At 35.4% G+C, this 17,574-nt stretch overlaps 1 protein-coding gene across 1 annotated transcript in view; it reads left to right on the forward strand.

Moving 5' to 3' along the window:
* Positions 1 to 17,574, forward strand: part of LOC128990129 (choline transporter-like protein 1) — a 51,764-nt gene that overhangs the window by 18,069 nt on the left and 16,121 nt on the right. The window contains exons 2-8 of the mRNA XM_054412389.1: positions 10,934 to 10,990; positions 11,908 to 12,018; positions 13,169 to 13,317; positions 14,324 to 14,416; positions 14,695 to 14,785; positions 15,256 to 15,319; positions 16,756 to 16,864. Of these exons, the coding sequence (XP_054268364.1) occupies positions 10,940 to 10,990; positions 11,908 to 12,018; positions 13,169 to 13,317; positions 14,324 to 14,416; positions 14,695 to 14,785; positions 15,256 to 15,319; positions 16,756 to 16,864 (668 nt within the window). The 5' untranslated portion in view covers positions 10,934 to 10,939. The remainder of the gene's footprint in view (positions 1 to 10,933; positions 10,991 to 11,907; positions 12,019 to 13,168; positions 13,318 to 14,323; positions 14,417 to 14,694; positions 14,786 to 15,255; positions 15,320 to 16,755; positions 16,865 to 17,574) is intronic.

Consider the following 17,574-nt stretch of genomic DNA (forward strand, 5'->3'; position numbering starts at 1 on the left):
AAGTATTACAGGTGTTATTTTAAAACGAATAACAGTCATAATTTCTGATGTCTTAAAAAGATTCGACTCAAAGATTATATAAATACTCAAGATGTACATAACAGATTATATCATTTTATCTAGGCTCTCTCGCTTTTTTACGTTGTAATATTTACGCCAACCCAAATTCAAATAGTAAATATTTCATTTCAACCAAGTCAGTAAATGTCTGTAGCAAACTTATTGACTGTGTACAATTAACATATGTTCTTCTTCTCACTTTTAATTTCTGTTAACAGCTGGAGTTTCATAACAATTTTTGTTTCCCGTGGAGAAATATGAAACTTTAAAGGGCCCCAGGGCCTCACTCTCTAATTATTTTCATAAAAAGAAAGTTTCCTGCACAACTCTTTCCAATGACACCAAAAACATGTCAATAGGTTCAGTAGTTTCGGAGAAGTATTGTCACAAAAAACCTGCTTGCGTATTAAATAAGTATAGATATATATATTATAGGTTTACCGTCTTGTGAGTAAACAGTATAAGAAGTGTAAATATATTATTACATTCTTTGTTTGAAGTTCATTGTTGGTGATGGTTCATGTTGTTCAAAGGTTTGTTGCGGACATTTTCCATCACGACCCAATGGTAAAGAACAGTACACAATGTTTCGGGATCTGGAATCTGATTTCGTCCTCAGGTGAAAAAAGCTTAACTAACACATTACAACTAACAATACAAAAAACGCCCAACCTAAGTTGGAATGCACTACAGAAAGTAGCAGTCAAAAAATATGCACTGTAGTAGTCAAGTCATGATACAATAACATGCAAATAATAACCAATCACAAAACACAATCTATAAGTATATAAGAGGATGTTTGTATATATATATATATATATATATATATATTTGTTTGTTTGGCAGTGATAAACTCAGACACCGCTGAACCGATTGCCACGAAACTTGGTACATACGTGTAGAATTTCATGGAATAGGTTTATACACCATCAATTTCGTGATCCGTCCAATCGGCTCCGCCCCAGTGGCTTTGGAGTTTCCCATGTTAACCTTATGAGAAATGGAATTAATTAATCTTAACAGCTGTTTCAATTAAACAAGTTGGTTCTGTTCTATGATGTTCAATAGCATTAAGGTTACAAGGATTACCAACAGGGTGCAGCACTATTATTTCTTTTACATTTATGACAACAGCTAATTTGCAACCAAAAGGTGAGTGAGCGTAGCGAACGAACTTCAACCTGGAGGCGAGTTAGCGTAGCGAACGAGCTAACCTGAAGGCAAGTGAGCGTAGCGAACGAGCTAACCTGAAGGCAAGTGAGCGCAGCGAACGAGCTCCAACCTAAAGGTGAGTGAGCGTAGCGAACGAACTTCAACCAGGACGTGATTGAGCCATGCGAACGAGATCATCTTGAAAATTAAGAAGTTAAACGGGGCAAAGCCCGCGGGTTACAGCTAGTAGTCTATAAAAGGTGTAGGGTAAACAGCTCACACAATGGAACACTCACACACTTTTTTTACTGCTGATTTCTGTAGCGTATTCCAACTTAGGTTGGGCGTTTGTGTATTGTTAGTTGTAATTTGTTAGTTAAATTTTTTCACCTGAGGACGGGATCAGATTCCAGATCCCAAAACGTTGTGTATTGTTTTTTACCATCGTGATGGAAAATGTACACAATAAACCTTTGAACAACATATTATTACATATTTGACGTATTTTCGTGCTTTCAGATTACCCTCCCCCGAAAACTTACGAAAAAAATTGCGTTGATTGAAAAAATATCATTGTGTCTCTTAGATGAAAATTATTTGTACGCTGTACCGTACTGTATTTTTAAGATTAACTTGAACGTTTAAAATATAATTCAGAATAATTTTTAATTGTCGATGTAACTTTTCTTGATGTTCAAGTGTCAACAGAGTTGTTCTTTTCGTTTAATTAATTTCCAGAACAATTTCATATTTATAGTTTTGTTGGTAGTATAGAGTAAAATACAAACAACAACCACTTGTGTCAATGATATAAATGAAAAATATTAATATTACTGAGATCATTAAGATTGCTTCAGTCGGGGACCTAATTTGATAAAGTTAACAAAGCGTACTTTAACCCAAATGTAAGAGGCCACTAACTGAATCAGATATATCTTTTATAGTTAGAGAGCAATTTGATCAGTGACTATGATTAAGGATACCTTTGACATGCTCTTCTCACTAAACTAACCTTAATAGGTCAATGAACTACCAGTAAAGGTTTGAAAATAATGCTTGCATACAATTCTTACACAGTCAGGTGCGAGGTTTGCCCTGGCAGCATGAATGGAAGGATTGATGCGCCTTCTTTCAACGAAGCTCCTTGGTTGATGGCCCTCCCCCTCCCTATTGGCTATTGTAATGCCACAATAGGTTTACTACACACCACAGGCTAGGAAGGGGTGGTTAGACCGTGACAGGCACCGACCTTAGGTTCGACCAAATTGAAGCAACTATAGTGCTGCAAGTGGACTACAGCACAATTATTTGAAAATTAGCTTGGAAATTTGCCTAGAGTGGGTGGGAATTTTTTGTGGTTTAAAATACTGTAGAAATATTTAAAGGTGGTCGGATGTGAAGAAATTGGTCGCAAATCTCAAAGAGGGCGACTTAGGGTTATAGATGAACTTGTAGAAATCAGCTGATCGTGCCTTGCTAATCTTAATATACATGCCCCTTCAGGTGGGCACAGATACAGTCATTGGAAAAAGGTTAAAAAGACGGCTTCTAATTGGGTGGTGTGACAACAGGACTCAATTTGACCTGGACCGGCCTAGGTCCGCAGGGACAGCCATGCGAACAATTTCAGTGGTGCGACAATAGGACTGAGTTAAATCTCCCTCGCCGCGTCGGTTTCATCCCGTTCTCCCGCGACCAGCTCACTTCTCCCTATCTACATACACACAGGCTAGAGAACTGATCACCTAATGGAGTCGTATACTAGATCGCTGGGAACGGATCACCTCATGGAATCGTTCGCCTAATTGCTGTGTCGTGATTTCAAAGAGATGAAATATAACTGTGCGGCATAATTTTTCAGACCAAGAAAGAAATGTCCTAACCTAACCTAACCTAACCTAACTCAACCTAACCTGCCTAAACTAACCTAACCTTAGCCCATAAAAATATTTACTACAACATCATTATTATATAAAAAGGCAATTATACCTGTTTAAATTATATTAATAAAAAAACTTATTTATAGTTTTACTATAATCTATTGCTAATCGCTTTATATGAGATGAGCTTTTAGTAACAAGCACTTATGCACGTCAGGGAGATGAACTTTCTTCAATTATACCACTTTGAAGGAGTTTTTGCACTTCAGAGTTGATGAACTTTTCGTCATCATTAGAATAAGTGTTCCATTTGGTGTGACAAATGGTGTGTCTGCTTTCAGCGCACGATTGATAGGATTATTTCCACTGAAGAACTAGAAGAGGTGTGGGCTTTCATTGGTGACATAACCGTAGCCGGAAAAACTCAGTCAGAACATGATGAAAGGCTGAATAAATTCTTAAAGGTAGCTAAGAAATATAATATTACTCTAAACAATGAGAAGAGCAAATTTTCTCAAGATATAATATCAATCTTAGGATATCAAATTCGCTACCAGTCTATACAAGCAGATCCAGAGCGTCTGAAACCGTTGCTAGATTTGCCATTGCGAGTTAATGCAACTCAATTAAAACGCGCATTAGGAATATTTTCTCACTACTCAAAGTGGGTTCAAGTTCTCAAACACGATTCGGCCTCTGATTGACTGTTAATCTTTTCCTATATTGCCCTCATCTTTGCCAGCTTTGGCTTTTCAGGAAATTACATTGGTAGCAAAATGGGAGTGCCGATGGAGACCAGGTAAAGTCCCTTCAAACCACGCACCCCCACAGGTCTTCATCGGCACTCCCGTTTTGCTAACACTGTAAACAAGACATATGAAAATCGATACTCACCATGATTGATGATCTTTCTCCATTAGTTGTGGAAACAGATGCATCTGACTTCGCTATCGCTGCAACATTAAGTCAAAAGGGTAGACCTCTGTCGCTTTATTTTCAAAAACGTTGACCGATTGTGAAAAACGTCATTCCTCTATTGAGAAGGAACCACTAGCCATAGTCGAATCTAAGAAGTGGAGACATTTCCTCATTTGGCGACATTTTCTATTAATCACCGATCAACAGGCTTTGTCGTTTGTGTTCAACAGTCGGCGTACTAGTAAAATGAAGAATGAGAAAATCACAAGATGGCGTCTTGAGTTGTCTCCTTATTCTTTTGACATACAGTAGGCCTACAGACCAGACAAGGAAAACGTCACCGCAGATGCATTTTCACGCGTTTGTGGAGCTGTCACAAACATGAATTGTGATGACAAGCTTTTTGCACTTCACCAGTCACTTTGCCACCCTAGTATCACTAGGATGTACCACTTGGTAAAAAGTAAAAACCTCCCTTACTCGGTTGAGGATTTTAAAACAATGATAAACAAATGTTTAATGTGTGCAGAGATTAAACCTCGTTTCTATAAAACTATAAATGCTCACCTTATCAATGCCACAAAACCTTTGGAGCGGCTAAATGTAGATGGTTTAGGGGGTTGGATGGTGTTTCGGCTACGAACCGTGCATTGTGTTTGTAAATGATTCTGCTGGTTCTGGTTTTGTTTATCCCTGATCCTGACCCACCTCTGTAATCGCCCGTATTTCCTCCAGAACATTACGATCTAGTACCAGTACCACCAGGATGTACACGCACATTATAATGCTCATGACACAGATAGTGTGGTCTACTTCGGCCAGTGTACTACTACTGCAATTAATCGATCCTTGGCGTAACTGCTTCAGTAGTTGCGGCAGTTTGTGTCCAACAAAGTGGGGGAAAAGTGGACAAGTTCCGAATCATCGTGCTGAAAAAGTGGTTGTAGCAATAATTCAAAAATCTAACGTCTTGTTTGACCAATTGATGCGATAGTGTTAGGATAAATAATTTGTGTTTAATTTGACATTCTTTTAACATTATTTTTTAACATAGCGGTGTGTAATTTTTGTTCCTATGGTCTAAAATTTAAAACTAAATATAATAGAAGTCATTCTTTGAGACACTCATACACTCAAACATCATTATAGACGTGATTTATAACGATGCAAGAATAATTCACAATTACTAACTTATCTTGTAAGTTGCTACTAATATATCTTGTAAATTGTAAATATGTATTTAAATACAATTGTAGTTCAATACATTTTTGTTCATAACCTAGTAGCTTTACCACTATTTTGAATATTCAGAATAATTGTAAAAACCACTGTAAAAAACCTGTTAGTGTAACTTTTGTCTATAAGAATAAGGAAACAAATAAATTAAGATTTGCATATACAATTTGGACGCCTACGAGTTTGATCAAAGTTATTTTTAGGTTAAGTTCGAGTCCAAAAAACAGCCACGATAATTTTATAGCGATGGGCTATGGTAATGCTTTGTGCAAACATTTGTTTGTTTTTATAATTTGAAAACACTGTTATTTTTAAATAAGGCAGTGCTGAAAGAGGAAATGGGATAAATCGTGAAGAATATCGCCAGGAATTAGATCAAACATTATGATTTGTCGTTTGTTTGAAATAATAAAAAAATCACGATTGGGGCATACATATGGAGCTTTAAAAGTCATGTCTTGTATTCTTATTTTTTTTTGTATTCAATTTTTTGTTTAATCTATGGTTCAACTCCGCTCATAATCAAACCAGCATCCTTCAGATTTGAAGACAATCACTATATTTGAAGCCTTAATATGAAACTTGTTGAGCTTAAATGTGTATTACGTCTGTGCATGATCCGTGACTTTTAGAACACATTTGAGAAACATAATTTCTCTGTGCGTGAAGTGTATCTCCGTCACGCACAATACAGAAGCTGTGGCGCTGGTCCAGTATTGATTTTGTCTCTCCTCTACCTCAACCATTCAAGTATTCGTCTCCCTCTAGCTGCGTAATAGAATACATAATATACACCATGCAACCATGTAAATAATATCGGGGTTTACCGTGTTAAAATTATCAGAAGAACACACCCGTCACAACAAACATACAGACTGTGAATTAATTTCATATAACGCTTTGGTGCTTAAAAACTGAACATATCTATCCTTTGCTGGCCAATGCTGGCTGTCAATCGCTTTACTAAGTTTTTATTCAGAAATAATTAAATTAACGGATTGTGTCTTGACCAATGTAAATTACATTTAGACTCAACAAGTGAGGTTTGGTACTTTAAGGCTAACACCAAATTTGTAGGATTGCATTTTAAAAGCTTAATTAGTAGAATGAATACAATAAACAGGTAAAATTTTAAAAGTTATATTCATAATCGACCGGAATTCTCCTTAAGGGTATGATAAGGACAATGACCTGCGTTGCTTTCGCCAACCATGTAACCAATAGGGATATAATTAAATATAGTACACTAAATTGTCGCTTTTAGCGAATTTCCCCTACAGCATATTGTAGTAGCTATTACCGTACGTGACATGGTAAGACCAAGCCCCCTGACCGACCACGTAAACTGTTGTAGTACAGTAGTTTGCTTGTTAATGAATGTATTTAAATAAAATCTGGCAAATTTATTTATTTTATTGTATACAATTGACACTATGCTAAAACAAAATTGTCTTCCCTAAGAAACCTATAACAAAACTAATTAATTCCAATGTTATTAAAATGGGGAATAAATCTGGGAAAAACCTAATCAAAAAATCCAAAAAGTTGTCTTGGTAAAAGTACAATCAGAAGAATGAAAATTTGCCTAGTCTGCAGGTTTGCTGCGGTTGGGACATTGATTGTACCAGAACAGTAACGAAATATTTAAGATGGTTGATTTTGTTTGAACGAACTGTTTATATTATTCTAGGAACACTATACGTACAAGTGTACAAGTTCACCTTTAGCTCAAATTCGCCTCACCTTAGGGCGTCTGTATTGTATAGCCAAAATCTAATATCCAACGAAAACCCCGATTCAAATAATTCCTGTACTCGTTTTGCCCTATGTGGTGCTAATTAGTTGATAAGTTATCGTGGGTTAACTCAGACAAAAATAAGAGCAATTAAAAATTAAAATCTTCGTGCAGTTGAGCACGCGAGTTTGACCCGGGCGTGGTCGATATGATCTAAGCTTTGTCAACGTTACCATGTTTTCGCGTTACCAACGATCTGATTGGAGGTAACTGACCTGTGGTCTTAGTCTTAGTCGTGACTTTCCTTGGTTACTTCTTGTTGTGGCAGACGCGTTTTATCCTTCGGATTTGTCTGGGGAAATCGCTGTGATGGTATGTAGTGATTGTTGCATTTACTTACGGTAGTATCTATATCTTCTATATATATATATATACTATACTAAACCCAAACCGACACAGCCCAAATTAAGCACAAAGATTGTCCACATACCTAGGAAAGTCGCAGGACTATTCACTTCCCTGAGTTCCTCTCGGACTACGCCCCTTGGAAGTCCAACGTTTTGAGGTGATGTTTTCAAAAGTTAATAATAATTGGTCTCCATGGAAGCATGAGAAAATTCACAAACTTTGTTTAACTTTGCTTTGAAATTTCAATGGAAACAGTCAGAACTTGTTTTTACAATTTCAGACAGCTGATCCAAACAAATAAAATAAATATTTTACACAAATTTGTGGTACCTAGGTTTATTGATGTTATTAAGGAATAAAGAAAGATGTGGAATATAAAGAAAGATCCTATAACCGTAAGTCATGAAAATTATGTTATTGATATATTTTAATGCAAACAGTAGGACAATTTTATTACAATGTAGGTCATACTTTTTTGTACAAGTTTGGTGGGTTTTTGTTTGAATTCGATCTACTTAACGAGTGTTTGGATTAGGGGCAATAGTACATCTTCCCGTTGCGAAGCACGGGTACAGCAGCTAGTATATATTTCAAGCATTTCCTCATACTGTGACACCTTAACTATATGAACAACAAATATTATTTAATTTTGGGTTGAACTAAACTAAGGTAATTAGACGAGTTTTATTTTAATTACTGAGCCCATTATTTTACAATAATTGGGATGCGAGCTTGTCTATATAGTAGAGCAAGGGACTTCGCTCTCGAAGGTCCAAGGTTCAAAGCCACCGAATCATCAATTGATTTGATCTAAGTGATGATTCCCCAACATTTATGCCTAGCCTTAAATACTTTAATACTGTTAATACTTTTCAATTAAATGGCGACCACACAAAGTATGCATTTTAAGCCAAGTATGAATGAAGATGAGTGTAGGAGAGCCTGGAGTAATGTAAAAAATCCTAGGATAGAGCCTGGTAAAAATGTAATAAAATGCCTATGTGTATTTCGATTACGGGATACGTTTGTCTTGAGTGTAAGTGTAATTCATCATGTTTCAAAAACTTCACTAGTAAGATTAACGACTATAAATTTTGTTAATAAACAAGTACATTTGCAGATAAAGTTGAAGAACTGATTGTATGGCGCTCGCTAAAAGGTTAAAAATTTACACTTAACTGTAGAAAGTATTACAAAAGTGTAAAATGTGTTGAATATAAAAAATATTAATCTCTTAGCTGACGTGAGCGTCATTTGAATTGTTTTAGAATTTTAGATCCTTTTCTAGATGGCTCTGGTGTTGTAATGTATTAATAAATATCTAAACGCTTTAATTACCAAAGGCATGTCTTAAACGCCGATTTGCTCTGAAATGTGAGTAAGCTGACCCATATCAGTCTTGATATCAGTTCAATGATCTCGTTCCTTATCAACTCTCTACACGCTGACTAGTGTTGGTTAGTCATAAAAGCCAAAAGTTAACGTTAACGTCATCTCGCTACGCGCTGTAAAATCCCATAATGACTTGGAGCGACTAAAGCAGCTGTTGACTGTAGCAGACGACGCCAGGGACCAAAATCCCACATTCCCACGTGCAGCTGCAACAATGAAAACTTATGCTGTTAACTGTTGTTACAGTGAGCATTTCGAGATGTAATTGCAGCCGTAGTAAACTTAATTAACTTCGTCACGACATACTTCTTCCTCTTTACTGACAAACAGATAAACAAACTGGTATCAATTTCTTGGATAAAGTTGAAGTTGTTTGATTAATTATTATCTCTGAGTTAGCCATAAGAGGGAAATATCCGATTCCCGGCATATCTACAGAAATGTAAGAGTGTTTTACAGATTTTCTCCATATACAGTGTTTTACAGATTAAGGTCTCGTGCTCTGACAGCAGAAAATCTTTCTGCCGATGAAAAAGTAAATAGGAAAAGACTAATTAAACTAATAATTGTTTAGGAGATGATAAATTGTGATAAATTTTATAATGTATAGTTGTAATTAAAATATCACTTTACAAATAGGATTCGTTTTAGAGCTATAAATTCATCCTCAAAAATGTTATTCAGAAAATCATATATTGTGCATATACTGTTATGGAATTTTGAAGTGGTAATAGCATAAGTAATGACTTATTTAAAGCAGGTAAATAAATCTAAGAGATTAAGTACAACAACGTTGTCAATATTCTTATTAGTATGCTACTCATCATATTTTCACCAACACTTTTAATGTAACAACTCAAGGTTAATTTACAAAAAGAACTCACAAATTCTCTTTCTAAGTCACCCGACAAAGTGGGCTTCCTTGCAGAGATTATAGTACAGAAAGAATTACTTTTGCGCACAGTTTTTACCTTGGCACACACCACTATTCCAACCAAACAACACAAAACAGCGTGGTTTTATTATGCACGTAAATCCGTGTACGCTTGAAAATAAGTTGGCAACACTTAAAGATATTAACGATCAGCTGGTGCAACGTATCCCATTTCCTTCAATGTTTGTATTTAACCTAACCTAAAAAAACGTGTTGTGCAGTGTTTGAAAGACTCTGCAAGAAAAATATAATGTGTAACGCGAGTGCAATCTTTGCCCACTATAGTTACACAAATGACTATTTCTAGTGTGTTATCTCAATAATAGACAAATTGACAGATTATTTATAGAACTAAAACAGATGTTTATGGGAAGTAGCCGATATGACGAAAGACATGAATAAAAAATTTCAAATGGACAATAATTATTAGTTATAGTATTGATGTAGTCTATGCGCGTCACAGATAATCTAAATTCCCTAATGCAGGATCGATGCTGGGAGTATAGTGAGTTGTATAGAGGCGGGGACATCGTCTAATGGTCCTTTGTTGGTCAATCCACATATTATTAATGACCCGGAAATGGCGCACAACCGGTACAACTCACACGGAGGACGATTACGTGTTCGAGCATGTCTTGTCATGCCTGAGCAAGCCGTGACGTCAGACATCACGTGACTACAGAATATTGTACAGTAGAGTACCAGACCAGACCTGTAGTGTAGACATTCAAGGTCACATAAGGACCATAATGTCTTAATGTCAAGGTTACAGCCGAAACGCATGGTGGTCCGTCAGGGCCATCTAATCTGTAAAGTAAAAGTGTAGAAACTATATAGCTGTTCTGGTCATTCAGTTAGTCCCGGCAAATAACTACTAACCAGTTGATCTTGGTCAGTAACAAACCGGTCATGGAATTCATTCATCACTACAAAGAGTCAGTAACAAAACTGTTATGAAATTCATTGATCACTTCAGTGAGTCAGTGTCATATAAACATAATCCAAATACATTATAGGTACCACATTTGTTCATTTGTGCCTTTTGTATTTTTGTCTTAGTCTCAATGACTTCTAATTTTTGTAGTAGGCCTACTATTTTATTTTTAGACATACAGTTATATGTTTGCCCTTAAATTTATGGATTTGACCTAGTGTAGCTTTTTTAAAGTTTCGTCCTCTTTGAAATGGAACAAATTGTAAATCACACAATTTTTTCAGGATGCTATGGGGTCCTGCTTTAGTCAGGATAAAGTGGAGCCAGTAGCTGGCGAAGAGGTAAGAATCTAATTTTTCGTATCATACAAACTATACCGATTTATTATATAAATATATGGATTAGGTAAATGTGATTTTTCCAATAAAATACCGTTGTGTTTATACCTACAATATTATAAAATTGAGGTGATGTCTGTCTGTCTGGGCAGCTGTCACAAACAAAATACTAAACCGAAACAGCCAAAATTAAGCACAAAGATGGTCCACATATCTAGGAATGTCATAGGCCTATTCACTTCCCTGAGTTCCTCTCGGGCTACGCCCCTTGGATGTCCAAAGTTTTGAGGAGAGGTTTTCAAAAGTAAATATTAATTGGTCTCTATGGAAGCATGAGAAAATTCACAATATTAACCTTTGCGTTGACATTTATTTTTAACCGTGCTGTTATCCATCCTACTGATAATGATATTACTCATCCTACCAACCGGCTGCTGTCAAACCAACAGGCAGTGCTGCCATTAACCAGACCCACAATTCAACAACTACAGTAAAGATAATCAAACCATCCAGTCAAGTGGTTGTCTTCCGATGAAGCTCTGACCAAAGACTACTATTCATCACAAACTACAGAGGAAGCACTCATCCTCTAACTAAGGTAGAAAATATAATTTTAGACACTAGCACATTCTGTCTGGCACACAACTGCGTTCCTTTTTAATAAAAATTTGGCTGGTGCATATAGATGGGATGTCTACTTCAGTCAACAACAGTCAATAATTGTATCAATAGTTGAAGCTCTCAGGGATAAAAAAAGTTATCCCTGTGCTGATGAGGATAAGTTGATGTATTGACATAGGGTATTGATTATATTTTCTCATGGATGACTTGTATTTACTCAGATAATATCAAATACGTGAAACTATCCTTCGGATAAATATAATATTAATAATTTTTATCCCTTCCTATTTTTTTTTTAGATGGAAGGTACCTTCAAGAAGGATGAGTTTGATGGGCCAACCAAAGCATCGCAGAGGCACTGTACGGACACGTTCTTCTTGTTTTTCATCATCGTTTTTACAATTGGACTTGTGAGTAAATTATTATACTCTAAAACCAGGTAGGACTTATTAAACTTTTTCTCAATGAACAGCCAAATTGTTAAACAATTCCGTGAAAAGTGCTAATCAAAGGTATTTAGATGGCCAAATGAAATAGTAGAAGATAATTAATGAATAAAATGATTTTTACAGATAAAATGAGTAGAACAGATTTACTTAAAGAATTATATTCATTTATATTTTATTTATTTTAGACAAATCTACAATTTACCAAATACCTTAGAACAGTGTTTCCCAACCTTTTTCCGTTCAGGGCACACTAACTAAAACAAGTTTGTAGTCACGGCACACTTGTCTACAAAATATCGTTGGTTAAAATTACATTTAGTAAGTGCATAAAAAACTCTTTTTTCCGATTAGATCTTACTCCGTAAAACCTATTTTTTACCAGTATATATATATATAAGTTAAAAAATATAAAACTCACATTTGTTATCTAACATGTGTACATTATTTAGTGTTTATTAAGTGGAAAGTTTTAAATAATAATAAAACATTGAGCTTGATTAAAATGTTGTATGAATTTACCAATAATGAGTGAGAAATATTTAATAAACCCTGGTTTCAGTTCTAGTGGGAAATTTGTGCTCGACGTTTGCTCATTAAAAGTTTCTTTCTTGATCAAAAATATTTTAACTACTTAAAATTTCGCGGCACACCTACAGAGGCCTCCCGGCACACCAGTGTGCCACGGCACACTGGTTGGGAAACACTGCCTTAGAAGATTCAAGTTTAGAATTTTTCCTGTCATAGTTTGTTGTGATAGTTTTACAGTAGACTCCCTCTTATCCGGACAATTTTTATCAGCACATTGGTTTAACCAACCGGACTAGATCGGCAGGACGTGAGCGATACTGAAACAACTGTTCTTGTGTGAAAGATTTAAGACCAGTGATCACATGTCTAAATACAATGCTCTCCTAAATTTAAGTTGAATATCACAGTAAACAGTCCGTTTCAACGGGATTTGGGGACATCGGCTTAACCTGAAAACCGATATCCGGACTGGCCTCGGTCCTGAGGAGTCCCGGATAAGGGAAAGTCTACTGTATTTTGAAACTTTTGGCTCCTAAAATAGTTTTTATATCCTTAAACACTTAATTCAAATTGTTTGTTTCAGTTTGCTCTTGTAGGTTATTGTGTCGCTAATGGTGAAGTATACAGGATAATCAATGGCTACGACAACTGCGGGAACATCTGCGGAAGACAAAACCCTCCCCTATCCGACCCTGCCTTGCAGTGCTTTGGGAAAGATATGACGGATAAAAAGTAAGTGGCTAGTCTATGAATTTAAACCACTGATAGTAATATCATAGATAACCAACAAAAGTAGACTTCACCCTTTGTAAAACCTGAAGCTTGTTTTTTTATGTCTGGCTCATGTTGGCGACACTGGGCACTAGTGTTGATGAAATTTTGTTTCTATTATTTCAGGGTTAGTTTCATGATTTGTGGTTTACTGTTTAGTTATATAACTAGAGGATGAGCTATTGTTTGATTAGATCGCTTAATTTGGCTAAATAAGGTTTTAAATAACTGAAATAGGTAACAAAAAATAAATTGTAAACAAAACATTAACAAACAACACCGGGCGGAACTAACAATAAAATTGTCTTCAGCTCCAGATAAAAAAATCTACTAACGGATGTGTTTAATCTACTTTGGTAATATGAATGTCTTGAAAGATATTTTTAGTAAGTTAAACTTGATTTTAATTTGTGACAAACTAAAGCCAGTAACATGTTTTATTACAATGGGAAATTGATTCAGAAATTGCATTATTAATCTGTCAATGGAGAATAATGAAAAATCAATGATAGTTGGAAAAAGTGAATTGGTTACAGGAGTGATTAGAATTGATGATCGCCTTATTTTCCAACTATATGTTAGTTTTTATTAAACCTTGATCTTTATTAAGACCTGAATTAAATTAAAGGCTGTTATCCGAATTGGCAGCGCTAAAGTTTTTAAGACTTTTTTATGGCTGGGAATTGTCACAGTATAATACTTGTATTATAGGTATTAATAGTTTTTGAATTTTTAATATAAAATGAACATTTTCAAACTTTAGAAGATTTTGGCATGATGAAACCTGATCTGTACAACAGTACTTTTCTTCTTGCGTAAGTATTTATCAGATGATTAGGTTCTTAGATATTGATCAATTTAAATGATAGATCAATTGTTGATTGTCAAATAAAATGAAAAGAAACTGGTTAGCAGATAAGTTAATACTAAACAACTGTGCTCTATTAAAGTTTGTTAATCGTTTCAGGTTTGTTCAGATAAGTGGACCTGTGAAAGCGTTGGTTGATCCAAAACACACCGTCAGGAAGTGTGTGGAAAACTGCCAAGTGGAACCTGGATAGTAAGTAATCTTTATTTAATGCATTTTTTCCATTTTATTTTAACTGTAATTTTTTTAAACCACAGCATCTGTATGCTACTGTACACTACTACTGTTTCTATGATCTAAAGACAATGTAACATTGCTAACGCAATGTCATTATATGACCGCTTGACATCGCCACTAGAATGAGACTGCCCTTCACAGTATAAAAGCGTCTTATAGAAAGAATCTATCTCTAGGAGGTCTATTTGAAGAAATATATTTCAAGCTAGCTGAATTTGAATGATATTTTTCAGTGTAAAAGTCTTCAACCGCTGCATCCCTAACAAGAATGACACGGGCATAAAACAATTTTTCTCCAAAAGTGGAGTCACTGATTTCTTCCAGGTGAGGAAATAAATAATTTTACAAAAAGATTTTGGGGTTTAGATGAGACTAATCTTGTAATTAGTATAATTTACTTATAATCTTTTTAAGACTTTAAACTAACTTATATTTCAATACAGTATATTTTATTTTGTTTTGGTGTACCTACAGTATAAATTTACAGTAATCTCTAGTTTTTACCGTTCGTACTAACACCATACATTCAGCCATTAATTAATTAATCACTATATAATGATTTTTATAGTTTCTACCAAATGTAACTACTATAGAGTAGTATTCCTGTAACTATAGGTGCATCTTAATTAAGATGTACATAAAGCCCCACATATTACATTATATTTGGCTGTTTGAGTACAGTATTACATATATTTTAAGATTGTGTTTCAAGACTACACCGAGAATTCTAGCTGAAATGCTGGCTGTTAAGGTCGTTTAACAACTAAAAATTCAAATCGTATTTACTTTTTCAGGAAGTATCTGAAGATCTGCACCTATGCTGGAAAGAAATTCTTTACTTGTGTCTAATAGCATTTGGTGAGCTCTATTCATGTTTAAATTATTTTTCTACTCATAACTCCTAAAAAAAGGCCTAGCCAGAAGTAATGTGCTAGCTAAACAGTTGCAGGGTAGTGTTCTTAGGAAATCAAGTAGTTTTTCAGCCGGTGGTCTGGGGACAATGAGCCCGCGGGAGTCCCAGCATTAATGAGATTGAACATCTCAGTGTGCGTAAATGCATTTTTAACTCTCCCCACACAAAGCAACGCATAACTTGTTTTGTCTAAGGGTGTAAGGGAGGAAGTACTTCAACTGTTAGACTACTAATGTGGAAAAACAACACACCATTATTATAGCTATTAAACGTGTTAATTTAAATTTTTCTACCAGATGAAGTCACAGGGAATATACCTTCAGTGTATATTCAGGGTGGAAAAAAGTCCCGGTACGGTTAAATCTTTCAAAAAACTAATAAAGATAGAGCTTCAAAACTTGGTACACAGTTCCTGGGCATTAAAATCTTTTTAACACGTTTTCTGCTGAACGTTCGAAATCGGCCGGTGCCGGCTGTGCGCCAGGTGCTGCGCGGTCGTAATCGGCCGTTCCCATGATTTAACTTTGAACAGTCAGTGTGAGTTCAGCCATTAATGCGGGACGTTAAAATCGTTCCCAGCCTGTAGCTTAGAATGCGAGCTTTATTTTGGAGTAGGTAGTTAAAGAAAAACAATTCAACAACTTGATGCCTAAACATACCTAATCATAGTTGGTATCCAAAATATTTCAAGTATTGCAACCATTGCAACTGTCGGCTCCTCTTTGACCGATTGAAAACATCTAATATCAACAATCACAGATAGCTCAGAGGTTAGGTGAGCAGTTCATTAACTGGAGGTCTCAGGTTCAAGACCCGACGGGTGAAGATATTATTTTTCTAGTTTTTTTTATCAAAATTTGCTTTAAAGAACTATTTCATCAAAATACTCAACTGATAAATATCAATTTCATACAAAATCTTTATTATTTTGTGTTTATGTAGGATATCCCCATGGGATGGTTGGTCCTATGTGAAAACAATTTTTAAATTAGCCTATTGTAAAGTCAATTTTAAAATTGTTTTAAAGTTGTTGCAATATAGATGTAAAACAATTTTTGAAATATTTTAAAATGTGCCTGTTGTCAACTATACTCATATTAATAACAGTTTAATATAAGTTTAAAATTGATAGCAAAACAATTTTTTTCTCGTTTTTCTGCTACTTGGGTAACCTTGCCCTTTGCAATCGAGCTTTACAAAGAAAAAACTTGCAAGACTTATGGAGCACAAAGTGATAGATGATGTTAACAACTAAAAGCCTCTGTAGTATATAACTTGGTACTTTCTCAGTCTTTAAACTACCTAGAAATTCTTAACATGTAATTATTTATTGATTTGCTCTGATGACTTTTTTTATTGTATGAATTGATATTTGTTTCAGTGATGTCTTTCATTCTTCTCTTCTTGTTCCGTTACGTCGCTGGCTTTGTCGTCTGGTTCGTTCTTGCTGCTGCGGTTGTCACTAGTATTGCTGGAACCATTTATTTATGGTAAGATGAATACGGTAACAATTGTGCATCAAAAAATTCCTACCATAGGCTGAATAGATGCATGGTTATAGTGCTCGCCTAAGAATCAAAAGGTTGCCAGATCAATCCTGAGAAAAGTCAAAAGCTTTTTGATGATTCGAAACTGGACACAGCTGTTCCTGATCATTGGACTTTAAATAAATTATCCTTGGTAATGAAACAGTTGATCATAGTCAGTAACAAATCTCACACCATTCTACTGTACACTCATCTTTGGGTTATAATATGCACCTAGGTGGCGTCCCCATCTCAAACTATAATTGATAATTGAAGTAAGGAGAAAACATTCAATGGTACACTTAAGTGGTCTGTAGCACTAGTCGCTGGTGTCTAGGGCAACACCACCCCCTCGCCATCACGTACTACAATGCTCACAGTGGAGGAAGACCCTGGCCCTATGGGATACGAATTTCCGCACAGTGCTCACTACTTATGGGCTCTTCCTTGCTTATTACAAGTATATTTCTGACTCAGCATATTAGAGCTAAAAGCACACAGTCATCCCACGTTCAAGTTTCCTCTGTATTTTACTTTTCTGTGTTCCTTATTCTTCACAATTTAATTAATTTTCAAACATTTAGATTTTTGAATTTTAAACACATTTAGAGCAACACTTTAAGCAAGCTGAGTATTTTTTTGAAGCCAGCATTATCTAGAGTTACTCCCAAAGG

This window comes from Macrosteles quadrilineatus, unplaced genomic scaffold (genome assembly GCF_028750875.1).
Source record: "Macrosteles quadrilineatus isolate MER2022 unplaced genomic scaffold, UCM_ALF_1.0 Scaffold_3__2_contigs__length_128488019, whole genome shotgun sequence".
NCBI classification, from domain to species: Eukaryota; Metazoa; Arthropoda; class Insecta; order Hemiptera; family Cicadellidae; genus Macrosteles; species Macrosteles quadrilineatus.